At 39.0% G+C, this 22,036-nt stretch overlaps 2 protein-coding genes across 3 annotated transcripts; one reads left to right on the top strand and one right to left on the bottom strand.

Annotated features, from left to right (window-relative positions):
* Positions 1-381: 381 nt before the first annotated feature.
* Positions 382-4,566, bottom strand: LOC130944573 (ethylene-responsive transcription factor RAP2-7). Of its 2 annotated transcripts, XM_057872940.1 has the most exons (11): positions 4,352-4,566; positions 3,441-4,203; positions 3,216-3,241; positions 3,079-3,109; positions 2,887-2,974; positions 2,646-2,791; positions 2,368-2,412; positions 2,151-2,254; positions 1,917-2,041; positions 1,470-1,583; positions 382-828 (listed from the first exon to the last, which is right to left on the bottom strand). In XM_057872940.1, the coding sequence occupies exons 2-11, from the start codon at positions 3,959-3,961 to the stop codon at positions 550-552; spliced, it is 1,479 nt and encodes a 492-aa protein (XP_057728923.1). In that variant the 5' UTR covers positions 3,962-4,203; positions 4,352-4,566; the 3' UTR covers positions 382-549. The 2 variants fall into 2 exon arrangements, with proteins under 2 accessions (XP_057728923.1, XP_057728924.1); XM_057872941.1 differs by lacking the exon at positions 2,368-2,412.
* A 16,254-nt stretch (positions 4,567-20,820) lies between these two features.
* LOC130945711 (uncharacterized) lies at positions 20,821-21,369 on the top strand. The gene has a single exon (XM_057874418.1). The coding sequence runs from the start codon at positions 20,821-20,823 to the stop codon at positions 21,367-21,369; it is 549 nt and encodes a 182-aa protein (XP_057730401.1).
* Positions 21,370-22,036: the final 667 nt, after the last annotated feature.

The raw sequence follows: 22,036 nt of genomic DNA, 5'->3' as shown, positions 1-22,036 counted from the left end.
TAATTTCCAGAAAAAAAAAATCACGAAGGAAAACGGAGACATTCTTGCATGAACAGTTAGTTATTCAAGGAACTGTTTTGGTCTATCGGATTAAAAGCTGCAACATTGGAGCGCAGTCATAAAGTTCCTTAAAAAGTTAAGTTTTTCTTTCCCAAAAAAATATAGATGTTTCTTTTTCTTTTTTTGTCATTTTGAAAAATGTAACGAAAGAGAAAATCAAACAAATCTATTTTTGCCTAATCTGTCGAGAATGTCAACCACGCACGTTGATAAATTCACAACGAGAAAATACAGCAACAGGCATTCTCTTCCTTCTATTTTCAGGGTTGAATATTAACTGGAAATTGGCAAGGAATACCATGGATTTTGACAACCAACAACTAAATTGAAGATATAGAGCATTTCCTTCACACATTATGTGCATAATGGTTTCACCCCAAGAGGTGCCAATCAGAAATCTCAGTATACGCCAATCAGTGACTGAATTATACAAAGAATTTTCAGCAGACATGCTGCCATTTGTTTTCATGTCTGCATTACAAGGATGGGTTAGGATGGTGCGTGCGGGGACTTCACCTGGTAATAGTATTGATGAGCTGCATTGCTACCAGGTGCAACGGATGAAGTAAATGAGATACTCTGAGGAATTGAGTTCATAGGTTTTGTTGGAAAGATGGCAGGCGATGGATAGGTAGCAGAAATTGAGAATCCTGATGATGCTGCAGTAGAGAACGGTGGTACTGGGGTAGCACTGCCCGGACCGTGAGTTTGCCACGCCCAGCCTGGGACTCCATGTGAGGGATCTATGCCGATTCTCTCTGCTCTTTCCTGACAAATATTTCAACTATTGTTAACAAACTGGTTTATAAAGATCTCCATTAGTATAGGATACAAAGTTGAAAAGTAATGCATTATGGAATGTTCAGTGGAAATACTATTCCATCCTATCATTCAATTATCAGTTTATTACCCTTATTCCAAAGTCATCTTATTTTATTAACACAACAATGATAATGACCATTTTCTTTTTCCTCTTAGGATTTTTGAGCACATATTTCGGAGCAATTCATTGTGGTGGATACTCTCATGATGACATCTTTATATTAAATGACATTGTGAATCATTAGATGATTTGATATATTGGAAGGAAAATGTTTGACCGAACCATCTAACAGTTTATAATGTCATCTTCATGTGAAGATGTCATTAGTAAGTATTTTCCAATATATAAAACATAGAGTCAAATTCCCTTTGACATTTTTGACATCATAGATTATGCCAAAAATGGATAAAAATTAATCGTATTATATAAATAGGATTCCCTGAAGATCAAACTCAACTTTGATTGCTAGGACATACGAGTAGTTTACATTCTACTTTTTTATATTAAGCACTCAATAAATGAATAAGAACATTACATTACTGTCTTCAGCTGTAAACCTAGTAATAAGGATTGACAGTGAACTCACCTCACTGGGAAAGAAACTCGAATACGAGGCATTCCAGACAGAAGAACGCTCTTCATTTACAACCAGCCTTTTCAAAGACGGATCACCAATAACTGAATTAACATGGGTTTCCATCTGCAAATTAAGAGGAACCTAATCATGACTAGTAGTAAAGACAAAAATGTAGGAAATTACAGATCAATACCAGAAACAATGTTTCACAAAGATCATGAATGTCAAAGGAAAGAAGGTGGTAATTAGTTACAGGAGAACCCCACAAAGGCCAAAAAGCACTCTTCTTCCATTAAAAATTCTGCTCGACAATTAAATGTCTATAAAGATTGTTTGGTTACGGAACTGCTTGAGTGCATAAAGGATGTCAAACTGATACTACAAAACTTTGATCCTCGTAATGTGCAACAAATATTAATTAATCAAGAATTCAAGAAGTAAAGTTCAGCTATATACCCTCGAACTTCTTCCGGGATGCACATCGTAAGGGACAGACTGGAACTGAAGATTCCCCCTGTTTTCTTTGGGATCATGTCCTGGGGTAGCCATGCCTAAATTGAGGTCAAGGTTGTGACTGCCACCTAGTTTAAAGATAAACATAAACGATGTTTCACACATTTTTTGCTGCGGCAATAGCTTGAAAAGCAAATGGACAAATACATCAGAGAGGATATAGCTGTGGAAAACTACCTTCACCAATGGCTTCAGTTTTGACCTCGCTTTCATACGTACTTGGCTCGAAGTTAGTGACTGCCTCTCTTCCATTGCATTTGATAGCTGCTTTGTCATAAGCCCTAATTTGCAGAAAATCAAAAGGGAGACATATGTTGGTTGCAACCCTAATGAGTTGATAATTCAGGGTAATAAATTCAGTGCAGGTACAATGCAATTCATGTATCATTAAGACCTTGCAGCTTCTACTTCGCTGTCGAATAGCCCAAGATATATATACCTGCACGAAAGCAGTGCAATCTCTATGACAAAAACAACCTTTGCCAATTGTTTCTTTGAAACAGGCATCTTAGACATGATTCTCCAAACACGGAAAAAGCCTACAGACCCATTGAGAACTAAGCCGAAATTCGCCTGGAAGCCAATAGGCACATGAATCCGCACTAATATCTAATCCTATAATCATAGCAGACCACTATTTCAGTTTTAGTTTACATAAAAGTAGGTCCTCACTTTTTGCCAAGGAATTGTCCCATTCGAGCTTCCCACCGGCCACATTTGTGAAGTGTCACTCCTCGGTATTTTGAACTTCCTCTTGAGAAACCAGTGCTTTGGCGACGGAGTATGTGAACAAATTCCTCCTTGGAGAGATTTTTCATCTGTTCATCATTAATCATTTAAGAAAATAGTAAACAACAACTCAAAGGGTCCATCTAGATTAATACTCATCAAGAGCTTATGCGTTTATTCCAACCTGTTTGAGATCGTCCTCATAGTCAACGAGATTAAAATTGATGTCAGCATCAAGTCCCCTAAACTTGATAGCAGCTCGATCATAAGCTCTGAATTTGAAAAATTCCAAGTCAATCAGTGAGGAGAAGGACAACAATTAATTATCTAAATCATAACCACCAAAGGAAATTTATATAAAGATCAAAAGTTGTACCTAGCAGCGGCATGAGCGGTGTCAAATCCACCTACAAGGCCCAATACAAATTTCATTGGAACACACTAAAAATTAGCAAACAAAAATAGACTAAAATAAAAACACAGATTAAAGTAACCCAAAGTACAAATCCATACCCAAATAAACTTGTTTCCCGCAATCCCTACACACAAAAAAAAGAAAACACAAAAGGAAAGAACAAAAACCGCAAGTCAGATGTATTTCACACATTCAAACGCGGTAAAAAATAAATTCGCATTTCACCAATCAAATAATTGCCATACAATAGATAATACAGAACTAGACCACCTAAATTTGGGGGAAATTATCAAAGTGAGTAAATATGAACGAAGGGTGCGAACCAGATATGCGATTCCCATCTTCCGGTCCTCCTGTAGAAGGTGACACCTCTGTACTGCGAGCTCCTTGAGCGTGGGCCCCTCCTACTCTTCTTCGCTTGCGGAGGCTGTTGTTGCTGTTGCTGCTGCTGAACCTGAACAATCTTCTTCATCTCCGCGCTTTCACCTCGATGCTGATCCAGCGACAGATCCATCCAGCTCTTCCTCGCCGGAATCGACGATGTCGAAGCCTGCCCCTGCCAGTTCCCGGCGCTCACCGGAAACAGTTCCTTCGTCGCGACGGAGTTGTCGCTCCCGCCTTCCACCTTCAGAATATCGAAATTGAAGGTGTACACATCGCCGCTGCCAGTGGCGCGTGTGGAACACGAGTCGTCGTCTCCGGCACCACCTCCGTTGCTCGAACCCTCCGCATTCACCACGGAGGAATTCGAGGTCCCGGAGGACGCTTCCGGAATCTTCTCCCCGAGCAGCACGGGCGAGTCATCGTGCTGAGTGGAATCGGCATTCAGGTTAAGATCGAACATCGTTCCTTCTTCAATCTTCAAGTTATATAGAACTCTTTCGATTTCTTCACAACACTTTATCAATTTCGAGCTAAAGCAGTAAAAAACTAATTGAACTTCAACATCGCCGGCAAGCAACGATTCCGGCGGCGATAACCGACACGATCGAACACAGCAAACATAAAATACAGGTAATGTAAGCAAAAACAGCGGAGTTCTAGAGAGAGAAATTCAAAGAGCTTCTTCGCCGAACAACGATTCTTCTGCATCGAGATAAAAATAAAAATTAAAAAAGAAACAAAACGAAGTAGAAATAAACAGAATTAGAAGCTCGTCCAGTCACTATGACTTTGCCGGAAAATTTCCCGGCCACTGGAAGTGTGGAAACACTAAGAGAAGATGGAAACTCACAGAACAAAGCGTGAGAAAGAAGGTTCGCGATCTGCGGTTGTTGCATTTTTTGTATAGTCAGCGATTAGTTCAGAGTCGGAGAGAGTGAAAACAGCGGCGACTATCGGATTCCATGGAACGTTAGAGAGAGAGAATAGAAAGAGAAAGAGAGAGATGAGAATGGTGAAGGAACACTTTCAGAGTTCGGACCCAATATAAGAGAAGATGGAATATATAAACATTTTCTCTCTCATGGTTGAAACCGGTGAGTTCGGTGACCAGTCATCGGAGATTTTTCCATGTATTTTAATTTGTTATTTGTTATTACTGTGTGACAGTGGGGTTGTGGTCTCGTGGACGGAAACAAGCGTCCACCACTAGGCACTGGCTAACGGCTGAGCTTTATGTGAAAGAAGAGCATGTTTTCTTCAATACAGATTATGAATGAGGATGAATCTCATCTCATGACTTTTTTTAATGAAGTTTCTTCATTACGAGCTCACCTATACGATTTTCCTCCGTTTTTATTGAGTAATCAGAGTATGTATTATTACCATTAGTACTTAAGTTTTTTTTGGTGACTGGTACTTAAAGTTTAAATGTTAGTATTAATTAACCGAAAGCAGTATTAGTTAATTGACGATAAAAAGTCAGGTAGTTAGGTTTGTGCCAAATTGGGAAGAAGATGAGTTTTAATATTTTGACTTTGTTACAGAATATATATGTCATAATTATAAGTTTCTTTTTTACATAAATATACATTATAGTCAATAGATATATTAGAAGGGAGTTATTCGAATAAAGACGTCTAAAATATCTTATTTTTAAAGATGTTTTTTGATAATTAAAATTTAATATAATTAATTAAAATATATTATTTTTATCAAAATTAAGTTAGACAAATTGATTTAACCGAAAGAATGGTAAATTAAATATTGAATTGGTCTAAATTAATATTATTTTTCATAAAAAATTACTATAATATCCTTATTATAGAAAATGATTAAAATAATCTTATTATATATATATATATTGTTACGGTAGGTAACCGGAGATTAGTCCAATGGATGACGTTCGGCGGCCCAAGTGTATAATAGAGGAGGACTCCAGGTAGGTCCGCAACTCGGGAGGCTCCGTCCGACTTGTGCTCGCGTGTGAATGGGGGGTGGTACCTGCAAAGACACTCCGATGCCTAAGTTAGCAAGGGTGTAAGCAGGTCTTAGAGAGTATTGGACTTAGAGATACCTGAGGGATGTCAGTGTATTTATAGTGGTGAGCCAATAACCACCGTTGGTGTAGTGCCGTATCTTTAGGGTAGTAACCGTCCCTATTATCTTTGGGGAGGTTAAGATATGGCTTTATGAGGCGGTTAGAGAGATTTTAGGGGCGGTTACTCATTTGAATGAGTGTTTATCTGCCAGCCAATCTCACATCCGACCTCTTCAAATCAAGTCGTGAATGACACCGACTTCTTATGTAAAAGGCGGCGCTTAGCTAGGCTTAATCCTTTAGATTAGGCCTTTTAGTTGGATCTGGGCCTTAGTATTGGGCCAGGGTATGAACAGTGCCCCTACTTAAGCCCAAATTTTCTTTAAAGTTTGGGTTCAAGTATTCAACTCGGGTGCGTAGTCGACTTGTTTGAAAGAACACGGATCTTGGAAACCGACGTGATTTTCGCGACTTTTAGTTTCTGACAGTTACGTCAATTCAAGCGTCGTGTCCGTTGAGGGATCATTTAGGGATTGAGGGCTTTGGTAACGGTGCAGTCTCATTAATGACTGCCTCGTTTTTTACCATTATGCCCCTTAGCCTTTTTTTATAAATACTTTCCCTCTCTTTCCATTTTCCGTTTCTGCAATCTTTCAAACTTCTCCTTATCCTGTTCGTGTTGCATCCTTGCGTTCAAAGATTTCTGTTCTTCCCCAACCTTCATTTTCGGATAAAGGTTAGCTTTTCCTTTTTCATGTCATGCTTTTTGTTTGCATGTTTTGTTTTGCAAGTAGATAGGTTGACCTGTAGATTCTAGTTTCGAATCTTTCTCCTTAGAGGCCGTGTTTTTTTATTTTTCCTTTTCTTTTCCCTTTTTGTAGGTTTCTGCCACTTTTCTTTATATAAAAAATGGCTTCCGTAGACGTTCTTTCTCAGTGGGTAGATGTTACGGTCCTTGGGGAGGAACCGTTGGTCGACGCTGAGTTCATCACTCATCTTCGCACTCATCACAGGCTCTGTACTTCAGAGGAGGACGAGCCCAAATACGAACTGTTAATTCCGGGTCCTGAAGACCGGGTCTGTTTTGGGAGAGAAAATGAGGAGGCCCCTCATTTTTTCTTTATGTATGAGTGCATGATCACCCGTTTGGGTGTTTTTCTTCCTTTCTCAGATTTTGAGATATCTGTTTTGCATCATTGTAATGTTGCCCCTACTCAACTTCACCCCAATTCTTGGGATTTTTTGAAGATTTATCAGTTTATAAGCCATGCTCTGGACTTTCCGACCTCCTTGAAGATTTTTTTCTTTCTCTTTCATATGACTAAGCCCTTTAGTGGGCTAAACAACAAACAACAATGGGTATCCTTCCGAGCCATTCAAGGTCGGAGGATTTTCACCCTTTTTGACGAATCCTTCCACGACTTTAAGAACTTCTTTTTCAAAGTTCAAGCCGTAGAGGGTCACCATCCCTTTTTTCTGGATGAGCATTCCTCCCCCCGCTTCCCCCTTTATTGGTCGCCGCCTTCCTCTTGTGAAAAATATGGTCCCGATGACCTGGATGAGGTGGAGGCGGCCATTGTAGGGTTTTTCCGAGAAGCGTGGGGGAGGTCCCCATACTTGGATACCAGAAAAATTCTTCAGGGAGCACCGACTTTCGTTCAATCTCAACTAGGTAGTGCATGCATTCTTTATTTCCGAGTAGTTTCCGCCGACTTGTATTTTACCGACTTGTAACTTGGTTGTTTCTTTTGTAGATATGGCAAAAAAGAACGCTCAGGAGGCCTACCAAAGGGTCCGAGGCCAAGGCGAAGTCCTGGGCTAGGTCCGGGGCGATCACCTCTCCTCCTCCTCCACCTCCTCCTCCTAAGAACACTGGCACTCCTTCTCAACCCATTGTAATTTCTTCCTCGAGTTTTCCCCGACCACCCCCTTCAGCCCAAATTCTCTCCGAGCCCGAGAAGAAGAAGCGCAAGACTTTAGAGTCTGGCTCTTCTTCCTTCGATGGTGGGGTTAAGGCGGATGCTATGGCATTCGTCCGAAAGAACATCTATCCTTTTATCAGTATGGATGATGTTTCTGTTCGAAACCACCTCACCACCATGGCTGAGGAGAGTTTTAGGGCGGCGGGTGTTTGTGGCAAACTTTTGGACATTTTTGAGAAGGCTCCCCTCAGCTCTTTGGGGGCATCCTCGAGGGTTGAGGAGTTAGAGGGGAGGATTCTTATTTATGAAAAGCATGAGAAGGAGTTGAAGGAGGAGAGGGATAAGTTGAGGAAGGAGAGGGATCACCTGAAGGAGGAGGAGGGTAAGCTGCGGGCCCAATGCACTTTGGAGGCGAATCTGAGGAAAACGGCGCAAGACAGCTACCACAGCTTATTTCAAGATATTGTGGCCGTGAGGAAGGACTTGCTGAATTCTCAGAACGCATACGCCGAGTTGGAGGACTCTATTGCCGATGGTGCCGAGGAGTCTTGGAGAATTTTCTTGGAACAAGTCAGAGTTATCGCTCCCGACTTGGACCTTTCTCCACTACATCCTGACAAAGTAGTTATTGATGGCGCCATCGTTGATCCTCCTGTCCCCGAGGTCATTTCTGAGTCAGACCTGAAGACTCGGGGACAGAGAATTATCGAGTCTCCTCCTCGTCCTACGGATGCCTCGGGTTCTTCCTCCGTTCCTCCTCCCGGTTCTGGTGGCGCTTCTCCTGGTGGTGGTGATTCCTCTATTCCGATGAAAAAATGACTCTTTTATTGTTATGGCTATATGGGGGCCCGGCCTGTGGGTCCCTTCTTTTTTAAACTTTATTTCTTTGTTTGGTGGTTGTGAACAATTGCTTTTTCTGGCCTTTTAAGGCCGTAAACAAAATATTCCAATCCGTACCCTTTTTTGGATAAGGGTTTAAGTTACCTTGAGCGTGCACATGCTTTTCTGTTTTGGATATGTTTGATCTTTTCTGAAGAAACCTTTTGTTGGCTTGTATTGTTTTCTCAAGCCTGTTCAAAGGTTTGTATGCAACCTTTGAGCTTTTTCCAGGTTTTGATATCTCTTTTGTTATCCTTTATACTCAACTTTTGTTTTAGTGAGTTTTTATGACTTAGGTTATTTTTTGCGATGCGTTTTTCATTAACTCGGAATATATCCGAGTTTTTCTACTCGGGTTCTTGTCTTTGACTTATGAGTCGGACTGTTCCCGAGTTTAGTACGATCAACTCATATAACCTCTTTACGCCGACTTGTACCTCGTCGTTTCATCCTGACGACCATGTTAGGTCGGTTCATGGGATTTTCACGTTTTGTCGAGCTTAAGTCGGCGCGTTTCGTAGAAAGACTTATAAAAATAAAGAAGGATATTTAAGAGAGATATAATAAACGAAAAAGATCTTTATTAACTGGGAAGGTACCTTTTTGCTACTAAGGGTCTTGATAGCCTATTTTCCCTTAGCCTCTACTATGATGCCTCGTTAAAAACCCTTCTCCAGAAAAAACCCTTTTCTTTGGGAAAAAATCGTGAAGTTGGGAAAAGAGTACATCAGGGAGTAGAGTTCGCTTCTAACTGTAGTACCTTTTCATATTACAAGCATGCCACGACCTCGGTAGCTCATTGCCATTTAGGTCGGTTACTTTATAATAACCTTTTCCTAAGACTTCTTTGACTTTGTACGGTCCCTTCCAATTCGCGGCGAGTTTTCCCTCTCCCGATTTGTTGACTCCGATGTCATTTCTGATTAGGACCAAGTCATCTGTAGCAAATGTTCTTCGAATGACTTTTTTGTTGTACCTCGCAGTCATTCTTTGCTTTAGTGCAGCTTCTCTTATCTGGGCCCCCTCTCGGACTTCGGGGAGCAAGTCGACCTCCTCTTTGTGCCCCTGTATATTTCCGACCTCATCGTGGAGAATTACCCTTGGGCTTTGCTCACTGATTTCTATTGGAATCATGGCTTCTACGCCATAGACTAATCTGAAGGGCGTTTCTCCTGTGGCGGATTGGGGAGTTGTCCTATAAGCCCATAATACTTGAGGGAGCTCTTCAGCCCAAGCTCCCTTTGCTTCCTGTAGTCTTTTCTTTAATCCTGCCAGTATGACTTTGTTAGCTGCCTCGGCTTGCCCATTGGCTTGTGGGTGTTCTACCGAGGTGAATTGATGCTTGATTTTCAGACTGGCTACTAGATTCCTGAAGGTGGCGTCGGTGAATTGGGTTCCATTGTCTGTGGTAATGGAATAAGGTATTCCATACCTTGTGATAATGTTTTTGTAGAGGAACCTGCGACTTCTTTGGGCGGTGATAGTGGCTAGTGGTTCCGCTTCTATCCACTTTGTGAAGTAATCTATTCCCACGATCAAGTATTTGACTTGCCCTGGTGCTTGGGGAAAAGGACCTAACAAGTCCATTCCCCATTTTGCGAAAGGCCAGGGGGAAGTTATACTGATGAGCTCTTCTGGTGGAGCCACGTGGAATTTTGCATGCATCTGGCATGGTTGGCATTTCTTCACAAATTCTGTGGCATCTTTCTGCAAGGTTGGCCAGTAGAACCCGGCTCGGATTACTTTTCTGGCTAATGACCTTGCTCCGAGATGATTTCCGCAGATTCCACTATGTACCTCTTCCAATACCTCGGCGGTTCTTGAGGTCGGCACGCACTTCAGCAATGGTGTTGATATCCCTCTTCTGTAAAGGACATTTCTCACCAAAGTATAATGTTGTGCTTCCCTTCGGATCTTTTTAGCTTCTTTTTTCTCTTTGGGGAGGATGTCGAATTTCAGGTATTCGACTAAGGGATTCATCCATCCGAGGTTTAGGCCGATTACCTCAAGTACCTCTTGTTGATCCTCTGTTTTTGATACCGAGGGCTCTTGGAGGGTTTCTTGGATCAGGCTTCTATTGTTCCCTCCGGGTTTGGTACTTGCTAACTTGGATAGGGCGTCAGCTCTGCTATTTAGATCCCGAGTTATGTGCTTAACCTCGGTTTCCGCAAAGTGCCCCAGGTGTTCCAAGGTTTTTTCCAAGTATTTCTTCATATTGGGGTCCTTCGCCTGATATTCTCCACTTATTTGGGAAGTCACCACTTGTGAGTCGCTGTAGATCATCACCTTTGTAGCGCCAACTTCTTCTGCTAACTTTAATCCGGCAATCAAGGCTTCATATTCTGCCTGATTATTTGAAGCCGAAAATTCAAATTTTAAGGAGACCTCTATCTGGGTTCCTTTTCCATCTACCAATATTATACCTGCGCCGCTCCCTGTTTTGTTGGAGGATCCGTCTACATAGAGCTCCCATGTAGTCGGTTTTTCCTCTTGTTCTCCTGCATACTCTGCAATGAAGTCGGCGAGGCATTGGGCTTTGATTGCTATCCGAGTTTCATATCTCAAATCGAACTCGGAGAGCTCTATCGCCCATTGAACCATTCTCCCTGCAACATCCGTCTTTTGGAGGATTTGCTTCATGGGTTGGTTTGTACGGACTCTTATTGTATGAGCCTGAAAGTAAGGTCGTAGCCTTCGTGAGGCTATCACTAAGGAGTAGGCAAACTTCTCTAGTTTGTGGTACCTTAGCTCAGGGCCTTGTAGAACTTTACTGGTAAAGTAGACCGGGTGTTGACCGACCTCGTCTTCTCTGATCAGGGCCGATGAGACAGCCCTGTTTGCCACGGATAGGTATAGGACAAGGTCTTTTCCCGGTACTGGTCGGGTTAAGATAGGAGGCTGGCTTAAGAATTTTTTGAACTCTTGGAACGCCTCCTCGCATTCCGGAGTCCATTCAAACTGGCATCCCTTCCTTAATAAGGAAAATAATGGAAGGGATTTTAGTGCCGATCCTGCCAAAAACCTGGAGAGGGCTGCAAGTCGGCCATTAAGTTGTTGAACCTCTCTCAAACAAGTCGGGCTCTTCATTTCTAGGATGGCTCTGCATTTGTCGGGATTGGCCTCAATCCCTCTTTGTGTTAGCATGAAGCCTAGAAATTTCCCTGCTTCTACTGCGAAGGCGCATTTCGCGGGATTTAGTCTCATCCCATGCAACCTTATAGTGTTGAAGACTTGTGAGAGGTCGGTTAAGAGGTCGACTTCTTGCTTGGTTTTTACCAACATGTCGTCGACGTATACCTCCATTAAGCTCCCTAAATGGGGGGAAAACACTTTGTTCATCAGCCTTTGATACGTGGCTCCTGCATTCTTTAGTCCGAATGGCATGACCACGTAGCAATAGTTGGCTTTTGGTGTGATGAACGATGTTTTCTCCTGATCGGGTTCATGCATCGGGATTTGGTTATATCCCGAGTAGGCATCCATGAATGACAGGTATTGGTACCCCGAGCTGGAGTCCACTAGGGTATCAATACTCGGTAGAGGATAAGGGTCCTTAGGACATGCCTTATTCAGGTCGGTATAGTCGACGCACATTCTCCATTCACCATTTTGTTTTTTGACTAGCACTACATTGGCTAGCCATGTTGGGTATTTGACCTCTCTAATAAAGCCGGCTTCCAGGAGCGCCTGTACTTGTTCTTCTACTATTGAGGCTCGTTCTGGGCCGAGCTTGCGTCTTCTTTGCTGTACAGGTCGGGACCCTGGGAAAACCGAGAGCTTGTGGGACATGAGCTCGGGATCAATCCCGGGCATGTCGGAAGCCTTCCATGCGAAGAGGTCGGAATTAGTTCTTAGGAGTTCTCCCAACCTTTGTTTTAGGGTCTCCCCTAGGTTGGCTCCTATGTAAGTGTTTTTTCCTTCCTCTTCACCGACTTGTATCTCCTCGGTTTTTTCTCCCGGTTGAGGCCGTAGTTCTTCTCTGGTTCTTGCTCCGCCCAACTCTATGGTGTGGACTTCTTTGCCCTTTCTTCTCAGGTTTAGGCTTTCGTTATAGCACTTCCTTGCCAATTTCTGATCTCCCCTCACCGTTGCTATTCCTCCGGGAGTTGGGAATTTCATGCAGAGGTGAGGAGTTGATACCACTGCTCCAAGGCGATTAAGGGTAGTTCTGCCGATTAAGGCATTGTAGGCTGACCCTTCCTCGATGACTATAAAGTCTATGCTCAAAGTCCTTGATTTTTCCCCTTTTCCAAAGGTGGTGTGAAGGGGTAAAAATCCCAGTGGCTTTATTGGCGTATCCCCTAACCCGTATAGGGTGTCGGGGTAAGCTCTTAACTCTTTTTCATCTAACCCTAGCTTGTCGAAGGCCGACTTGAAAAGGATGTCCGCCGAGCTTCCTTGGTCTACTAGGGTTCTGTGGAGATGGGCGTTGGCTAGGATCATAGTTATCACCACGGGATCATCATGCCCGGGGATTATCCCTTGCCCATCTTCTTTCGTGAATGAGATGGTGGGGAAGTCGGGTGTCTCTTCCTCGGCTTGGTAGACTCTTTTGAGATGTCTTTTGCGAGAAGATTTGGTGATCCCGCCTCCCGCAAATCCTCCCGAGATCATATGGATATGTCTCTCTGGGGTCTGTTGTGGCGGATCTCTCCTGTCCATATCATCCCGCTTTCTCTTTCCATGGGTGTCCGACCTCTCCATGAGATATCTGTCAAGCCGGCCTTCTCTAGCCAGCTTTTCTATCACATTTTTGAGGTCGTAACAGTCGTTGGTGGAGTGACCATATATTTTATGGCACTCACAATACTCGCTGCGACTTCCCCCTTTTTTATTTTTAATAGGTCTTGGGGGTGGCAGCCTTTCAGTGTTGCATATCTCTCTGTAAACGTCCACTATAGAGGTCTTTAGAGGAGTATAGGAGTGGTACTTCCTGGGCCTCTCGAGACCGAGCTCTTCCTTCTTCTTGACTTCCCTTTCTCTCTCTCTAGAGGAGGAAGTGGGTCCAGGTCGTGAACTCAGGTCTCTTAGCTTTGCATTCTCTTCCATGTTGATGTACTTCTCGGCCCTTTCTTGTACATCACTTAGAGAAACGGGGTGTCTTTTAGATATGGACTGTGAGAAGGGGCCTTCTCTAAGTCCGTTGACTAACCCCATTATTACTGCTTCTGTGGGCAGGTCTTGGATCTCTAAACATGCCTTGTTGAACCTTTCCATATAGGCTCGTAAAGACTCTCCGACCTCCTGTTTTATTCCCAGGAGGCTCGGTGCATGTTTTACCTTATCTTTTTGGATTGAGAACCTCATCAAGAATTTCCTTGAGAGGTCTTCAAAACTAGTGACGGATCTTGGGGGAAGGCTATCGAACCACTTCATCGCTGCTTTCGATAAAGTGGTCGGGAAAGCCTTGCATCTGGTAGCGTCGGAGGCATCAGCTAGATACATCCGACTTTTGAAGTTGCTAAGATGATGCTTTGGATCCGTGGTTCCGTCATAGAGGTCCATATCAGGGCTTTTGAAGTTCGTTGGAACTTTTGCCCTCATTATGTCCTCGCTGAAGGGATCTTCTCCGCCCAGGAGTTGATCTTCGCCTTCATTGCGGGAGTTCTTGAGGGAGGATTCTAGCTGTAAGAGTTTTCTTTCTAACTCTTTTCGCCGTTCCATCTCCTCTTTAAGGTACCTTTCGGTTTCCTTTTGTTTCTCCCGCTCTTGTTCCAATTGCTCCAGGCGGCTATGGACCAATCCTATTAGTTCAGCTACGTGGGATGGTCCGTCCTTTTCTGATTCACGCCCATCTGAGGAATTTACCTTCGGATTTTTTACTCCGGAGGTACCCTCTCTGTGTTGATCATTGTCTTGATGTTGGGCTGTGTCTTCATTGTCATTGCCCATGTCCAGATTCTCTTGCTCAGAATCCGTTTCGACATGGCCTTCTTCATGGGATCTTTCTGCCATCGAGGGATGATCTCGCGGGTCCCCGGCAACGGCGCCAATGTTACGGTAGGTAACCGGAGATTAGTCCAATGGATGACGTTCGGCGGCCCAAGTGTATAATAGAGGAGGACTCCAGGTAGGTCCGCAACTCGGGAGGCTCCGTCCGACTTGTGCTCGCGTGTGAATGGGGGGTGGTACCTGCAAAGACACTCCGATGCCTAAGTTAGCAAGGGTGTAAGCAGGTCTTAGAGAGTATTGGACTTAGAGATACCTGAGGGATGTCAGTGTATTTATAGTGGTGAGCCAATAACCACCGTTGGTGTAGTGCCGTATCTTTAGGGTAGTAACCGTCCCTATTATCTTTGGGGAGGTTAAGATATGGCTTTATGAGGCGGTTAGAGAGATTTTAGGGGCGGTTACTCATTTGAATGAGTGTTTATCTGCCAGCCAATCTCACATCCGACCTCTTCAAATCAAGTCGTGAATGAAACCGACTTCTTATGTAAAAGGCGGCGCTTAGCTAGGCTTAATCCTTTAGATTAGGCCTTTTAGTTGGATCTGGGCCTTAGTATTGGGCCAGGGTATGAACATATATATATATATATATATATATATATATATATATATATATATATATATATATATATATATATATTAATTTTAAAAACTTTAAACGATAGAAAAATAAATTAATATATATAATAAAAGTATTTTAGTCATTTTCTATAATAAGGTATTGTAGTCATTTTCTATAAAAAATAATATTAATTTAACCAATTCAAAATTTAATTCATCATTTTTCGGTCAAATTAATTTGTCTAGCTTAATTTTGACAAAAATAACATAATTTAATCAATTATATATGTTAAATTTTAATTATTAAAAAATATTTTTATAGAATAATGTTTTCAACGTCTTTATCCCAGTGATTTCAATATTAAAATGTTCAAACTTCTAATTTTCCAATAAAATCTTCCTATATAAGAACTCCAACAAAATCTATAAAGTAAATTTGTTTTAAAGCAATTAGTGTAGTACATTATGTACGTCTTTATATATAATATTTAAACTCATTTATTATCTAAATATCAAATTGACTCAATATTTTTCTTTGTGAATTATTACTAATTTGGATATTATAATTCAGTTAAATGTAAGATACATCTCGAATGAAATAATTACTTTAATGTTATAAGTCGAAACAAATAAAATAGTTCATAGTCTTCGTTACAATCATTAATTTCTACATCAGTAAGAAAACGATAAATTTACCGACTATAAAAAAGACACTAAAAAAATATACATGAGATATATATTGAATTCCTTTTTTTAGAATTCACTAGAAAATATTTTTGGAGCTAACTTAAATGTTGAAACATATTTTATAGATGAATAATACTACACAATCAAATTTTTTTATAAACCAAATTTAACTAAGTTAAATAATAAGACTTAAAATAATGTTACTCATAGTTAATTTTTATTAATATTAAATTAATTTAATTAAACTTAATTAATAAAAAAACTTAAATGTATAATATTTTTTTTAATTTTTATAGATATTTACAGAATTTTCTTTAAACCTAGCTAAATATATACATGGTCCTTAAAGATCAAGAGCGAAGCCTATTTTTTGAGTTGCATCAAATATGTTCTTGATAACTGATTTAAAAAAAAAAAGAACTAATTCAGCAACTATTTTAAAAAAACAATCTTTAATATAAGTAAATTACACATAATTGTCATGCATTATTACTAGATTAATTTTAAATTTTAAAAAATTTAACTTTTCGTGGTATATTTTTTTAAATAAAAAATTTTAGAGACAAAATAAAAATAAAATAAAATTAAAAAATATTTTTAAAAAATTTAACAAATTACCCTTCCCATGAACAATTACTATGAAATTCATTTCAAAATTTAAAAGATAATCCAATCAAAAAATGGAGCTGAACTTTACCAATGTGCAGTACTTCAACCATGTATGCCTTGTTGAGCGCACTATTATTATTATTACTCCTATTTAGTGGTGAATGGGGGTATAGTATGGTATGGTATGGGATAATTAAGATTTAAAGGATGATAAAAAAAATTCTGATGAATATTGGAAAGCATGTATAAACTCAACTGGGCGACGTAGTAGGTAACTGGAGCAGTACTAAGTACATCCCCTTTTAGCCAAACGCAGAGGTAACTGGAGCAGACTCATTTTCTCTCTTTTTCGGCTTTTCTGCTTTCTACTTTTTTATGTTTTCAGTTTTTGCAACAACCAGTCAAGTCAACCCACAAAACAAATTAAACTTTCCTTCTCTCCATTCTCATTTCTCACCTGAATTAACCGGATTTTGCTCTCGTATAAAGTTAAAGGTTCTTGCATAACATATTTATATTGTTACTGTAACACAAATATTAGAAACTGTCCTACAAATCATATATAATTTACAGTGATATATAGTGTAAAAAATGCAATATATAGTTATAAAAAAATTATTAATTTATTTAATAATAGTATATTTTTATTATATTCATACCTTTTTTGGATAAATAACTCTTACAAGTAATTATAATGTTACTAACTTACTACATACTAATTTCATTATAAATTAATAGTCTCTTAATTTTTTTTTAATCATCAACAACGAGCATTTCAAAATAGATATACTATTATAGATATAGTATAATAATTAGTATGTATGAAAATAATAATAAACTTAACCGTGACAGACCCTAAATTAAATAGTTTGTCAAATAATTAGCCCTTACATGTCTTTGATAAAATTAATTTCTTTTATAATATATTTTTTATTAAAAAACACAATATAAAGAAGAAAACATGCTTATGAATTTGCATTATTCTCATTCATTAAAAATCAAGAATAATATTAAAATCTACCTTTTGTATCATTTTCTGGTGGGTGACTAGAAGAAATTTTCATGAGTTTCATATGGGATTTTTCCTGTCTGATCTTCACCCAAAAACGAAATTAAAGAAATAAAATTTCATTTTCTTTAACTATTTTTTAGCCAAGTTGCTAATTGAAATGTAAATATATATTATATTAAATAATTTAATTAAATATTTTAAATTACTTATTAATTTTATTTTTTATATAAAAATATTTTTATACGATTGACTTTTTTTTTCTTATAATCATTTGAAATAAAGGGTAAAGCAGTCTGGGTAGTTTGGTAATATGGCATTGGAACTGACAATACTCTGTCTCTGGGTCAAATCACGCATTACCCGTTTTCAAAGAACAGTATACTAAAAGGGCCTATTCGCACATTCACACCCAATGCCCAATTTTGTTATTTTGTATCCTTATCTTTCTCGTGGTCCCCAAAATCCAAGATTAAAAGATCACATGCTTTGGGGAAAAAAAAAACTTTTGTACAACAAATATATAAAAAATTATTTTAATTATAAAAATTAAAATTTAGTTAAAAGATAATTTTGTAATTAATGTCAGTTAATTTTTTTAAAATTCTATTTTTATTGTAAATTCAAAATTTGTAATCTGATTCTAAATTTTAAAGTCTAATCTTAAATCTTTTAAAAACTAAAAATAATATAATAAAATGTTACTAATATTAATTAATTAAAAATAATTTTTTATTTTAAAAAAATAAATCAACACATAAAAAATGGAGTATAATTAAAAAAAAGAAATAAAAACAAACTACAATATTAAAAAAAAAAAAATATTATTTATATATTAAAATCAGTTATTAAAATTAATTATTAATATATTTATAAATAAATACATGTATAGTTTAATTTATTTTTAATGTATATTTATATTTTAATATATATTTTATACCAATGACTAATTTTGGTATGCACATAGCGTATATCAAACGTGATAACACACGAAACTTGCACCCTGTATTAACAACACCTATCACCTATACTTATTCCGAAAATTACTAAATACTCTTCTTAGTTATTAAACTTTATAAATGTTTGGCACCCGAAACACTTTTGTATTATATTCTAATTTTTCTCGTCATATTTTAATTTTTGTTTAGAAATTGTGTGTTGACTTAAGATTGGTTTTTAAAACAATTTAAAAGAAGGATTTTAGCTTAATCTAAAAGTATAGTTACTAAGTAGGCCTCTAGGCTCTGATACAGTAACATTTTTGAGCAAGTAACCCTGCTAATGTTTTAATTTTCAATATTTATTAGACAAAACTTTATCAAATGCCATTTTTATAATTTTTGCTTATTAGAAGCAACTTTTTGTTTTATTTTATTAAATTAATGGCACTATTAAATTTTTTGAAAGTATTTTTTAAAGAGATTAATTTTTATATAGTAACTATATAAAATATTTTACATAATTATACAATTACATTTATTAATTTGAATGATCATTTACGTTAAAAAAAAGTGATAACTAGGTAAGAGAGAAGAGAATGTGAGATATTTTTATCACAAGAGAAAAAATATTCTACATTCTCTTCTCTTTCACTGACCTTATCACTTTTTCTTTTTCATCCTCACTACGTCTAGTATCTTTTAAAACTCAGTCCTTAATGACTCCAAATTTTACATAACAAGTACAAGAATTTCAAATCGGTTCAACATCTCTAGAGAAGTGAATCCATAATTTGTGAGATGGAAAAAGTAAGATGTTCTATTAAAATTATAGTTGCTAATCTTTTATGATGAATCCGTTCACAACGAGAATGGTTAGATGCATATACAATCACCAAATCTGGAAGAGACAGGGAGATCATTTTGCGCCACAAATCAGAGCAAAATTTTGCAGTTCAAGAATAACTTCAGTTGTATCAAAATTGAAAGATCAATAAATGAATATGTGCTGAAACTAGAAGAAACAATCGATGCACTTGCTTCAATAGGTAAACTGATGAGAGAGAGTGATTATGTCAACACAATTCCTCATGGATTGACGGAAGATTATGCGCCACTAATCACTCTAGTTGTTATCGAATCCACAAGCATTTCAGTGGGAGAATTGAAGGCATTACTGCTCACACATGAATTAAAGAGATTTAGGAAATCAAGTTCAAGCGTACAAGTTAATCTAGTTCAGAGTTTAAATTATAGCTTTAGAGATGACTTTCGAAGTGGATATAAAAAAAATTCAAAAAAAAAAAGGTCTGATAGAAAAAATAGATTTGATGATTAATAAGAATATAATTGAAGATTCAATGCTTATGAGGTTTTAATGAAATTTTGCACTTGGAAGAAAGAAAAGGAGCGACTAGTCTATCAACGTCTGTGAAAGATTTCAGAAAATGGATAAATGACATAGAGTTGATCGACCTAGCGCTAAACAATCGTAAGTATACATAGTTTAGAGGACAGTCATGCAGTCGTATTGACAGGAGTCTAGTTACTTTAGGGTGGCTGGAAGAATATCTAGAGACGCGTTTGAGGGGAGGCCCAAGAGGTTTATCATATCACTACCCTTTGATCATGGAAGGTATCAGGAAATTTGATGGCCCAAGACCGTTCCGAAACTTGGATTCGTGGCTCACGCATAAAGGGTTCTTGAGAATGGTAAAGGAAGAATGGAGGGAATTAGGTAACATACAATTCTTAGAGAAGATGAAAGCACTGTCAGATCCACTCCGCAGATGGCATAAACAGCATTTTGGAAATATGAGTGAGCGAATAAAGAGGTTTGAGGAAGAAATACAGAAGGTGGATGATATGGTTAGTAGTGGACACTATGATGGTACAATGGAGGCAAGGAGAAGGGCACTAGTGAAGTGCTGTGAAAAGTGGTATGTGAGACAGGAGATTCACTGAAAGCAAATGTCTAGGTTTCGGCATGCTAATGAGATGGATAGGAACACAAGCTATTTCCACAATATTGCTTCCGCAAGAAGAAGAAATAACCGGATTGAGTCTTTAGTGATTAATCGAAGAATAGTCAGGAATCAAGCAAGAATCAAAGTTGCAGTTCGAGACTTCTATAGAAGACTGTACCACCAATAAGGTTCTCCAAGTGTAAGCTTTAGAGATGGATTAGTTAACGGATTAGAGAGGGAGGAAGCGGAGGCTTTAGAGGTGTTACCATCAGTAGAGGAGGTGAAAGAGGCAGTGTGGGATTATGAATCTTCTAAGGCTCCAAGGAGTGATGGATATAACATGAATTTTATAAAAAATTGTTGGAGCGAGATAGGAACGAAATTCACTACAGCTGTGATGACTTTTTTTGAGACGGCAAGATTACCAGCAGACTCTAATATCACGTGGGTAGCACTGGCGCCAAAATTTGTTGGGGCTAAGGAAATTAAAGACCTCAGACCTATCAGCATGGTTTGATGTGTATATAAAGTGATCTCTAAGTTGTTGACACGGAGAATGAGGAGTGTAATGCTAGGATTAGTTGGGAAATCACAGAGTGCCTTTGTGAAGGGAAGGAAGATACATGACGGAGCTTTAATTGCATGTGAAACGGTGCAATGGTTGAAATAGAAAAAGAAGGCATCAGCGATTATCAAACTGGATTTCTATAAAATCTATGATAGAGTTAAATGGTGCTTTGTTGATACTATTTTAGAAAAGATGGGCTTCGGTAAAACATGGAGATCATGGGTTAGAGAGTGTGTTAGGTCGGCATCCATCTCTATTCTGGTCAATGGGTCACCATCAAAACCATTCAAAATGGAGAAGGGCCTACGGCAAGGGGACCCGTTATCGCTGTTTCTGTTTGTTCTGGTGGTGGATGTGCTTAACCGGATGATAAGGGAGGCAGTAAGGAATGGTTGGATATCTCCACTCTTAGTCGGGAGGGATAATATAGAGTTGTCACACTTACAATTTGCTGATTACACTATATTATTCTGCCTGCCGGAAGAGGAGACAGTGAGAAACTATAAGAGACTTCTGAGGTGCTTTGAATTGATGTCTGGACTGAGCATTAATTTTGAGAAGTCCAACTTGATACCAGTGAACTGCAGTCAGGAGTGGGTTAGCCGAATGTGTCAACTACTAGGGTGTCAGGAGGCAGCACTACCGGTGAGGTATCTTGGCATTAACCTAGGAGCAAACCCACGGTTAGTAAAAACTTGGAAGCCGGTTCTAGATAAGGTGGAGGAAAAACTAAGCTTGTGAAAAGTGAATGTCCTTAGTAAGGCTGGAAAGCTGGTGCTCATTAAGTCGGTGATCAACAACCTACCTATCTATTACCTGAGCTTGTATAAGATGCCAAATGCAGTTGCACGAAGAATCATTTCCTTGCAGATGAGGTTTTTTTGGGGGAAGGATGATGGATGACTTGGTATGGCTCTCGTGAAGCGGGAGATGGTCCAGGCACCAAAGAAGCTTGGAGGCTTGGAGTGGGTGATGCGGTGGTTCGCAATACTGCCTTACTATTTAAATGGTGGTGGCAATTCTCAAAGGAGGACTGTCCTCTGTGGAAGAAGATTGTGTGCTCCTGTAATAGCTTGAACCCAAATCACTTGTTGTCAACTCAGGAGTTACCAAGGAGAGGGGGTCCGTGGAGAGACATATGTCAAATACAAGTAAAGGAGCAACATGTCAGGCAGAAGATGATTGATGGCCTTGCTATGGAAGTAGGAAATGGTAGATCAACCAGGTTCTAGGAGGATACATGGCTCCAAGTGGAAAAGTTAAAAGATTCCTTTTTGAGACTCTTCTTTATTTCAAACAAAAAAGGATCAGTAATTGGGGAGTATGGATTTTGGGATGAGATAGAGTGAGTTTGGCACTTCCAATGGAGGAGGGAACTCCGCCAATGGGAGACTGATACATTGGACCA

This window comes from Arachis stenosperma, chromosome 8 (assembly GCF_014773155.1).
Source record: "Arachis stenosperma cultivar V10309 chromosome 8, arast.V10309.gnm1.PFL2, whole genome shotgun sequence".
Classification (NCBI taxonomy): domain Eukaryota; kingdom Viridiplantae; phylum Streptophyta; class Magnoliopsida; order Fabales; family Fabaceae; genus Arachis; species Arachis stenosperma.
The sequence above is the reverse complement of the archived record's forward strand: the minus strand, read 5'-3'. Positions and strand labels throughout refer to the sequence as shown.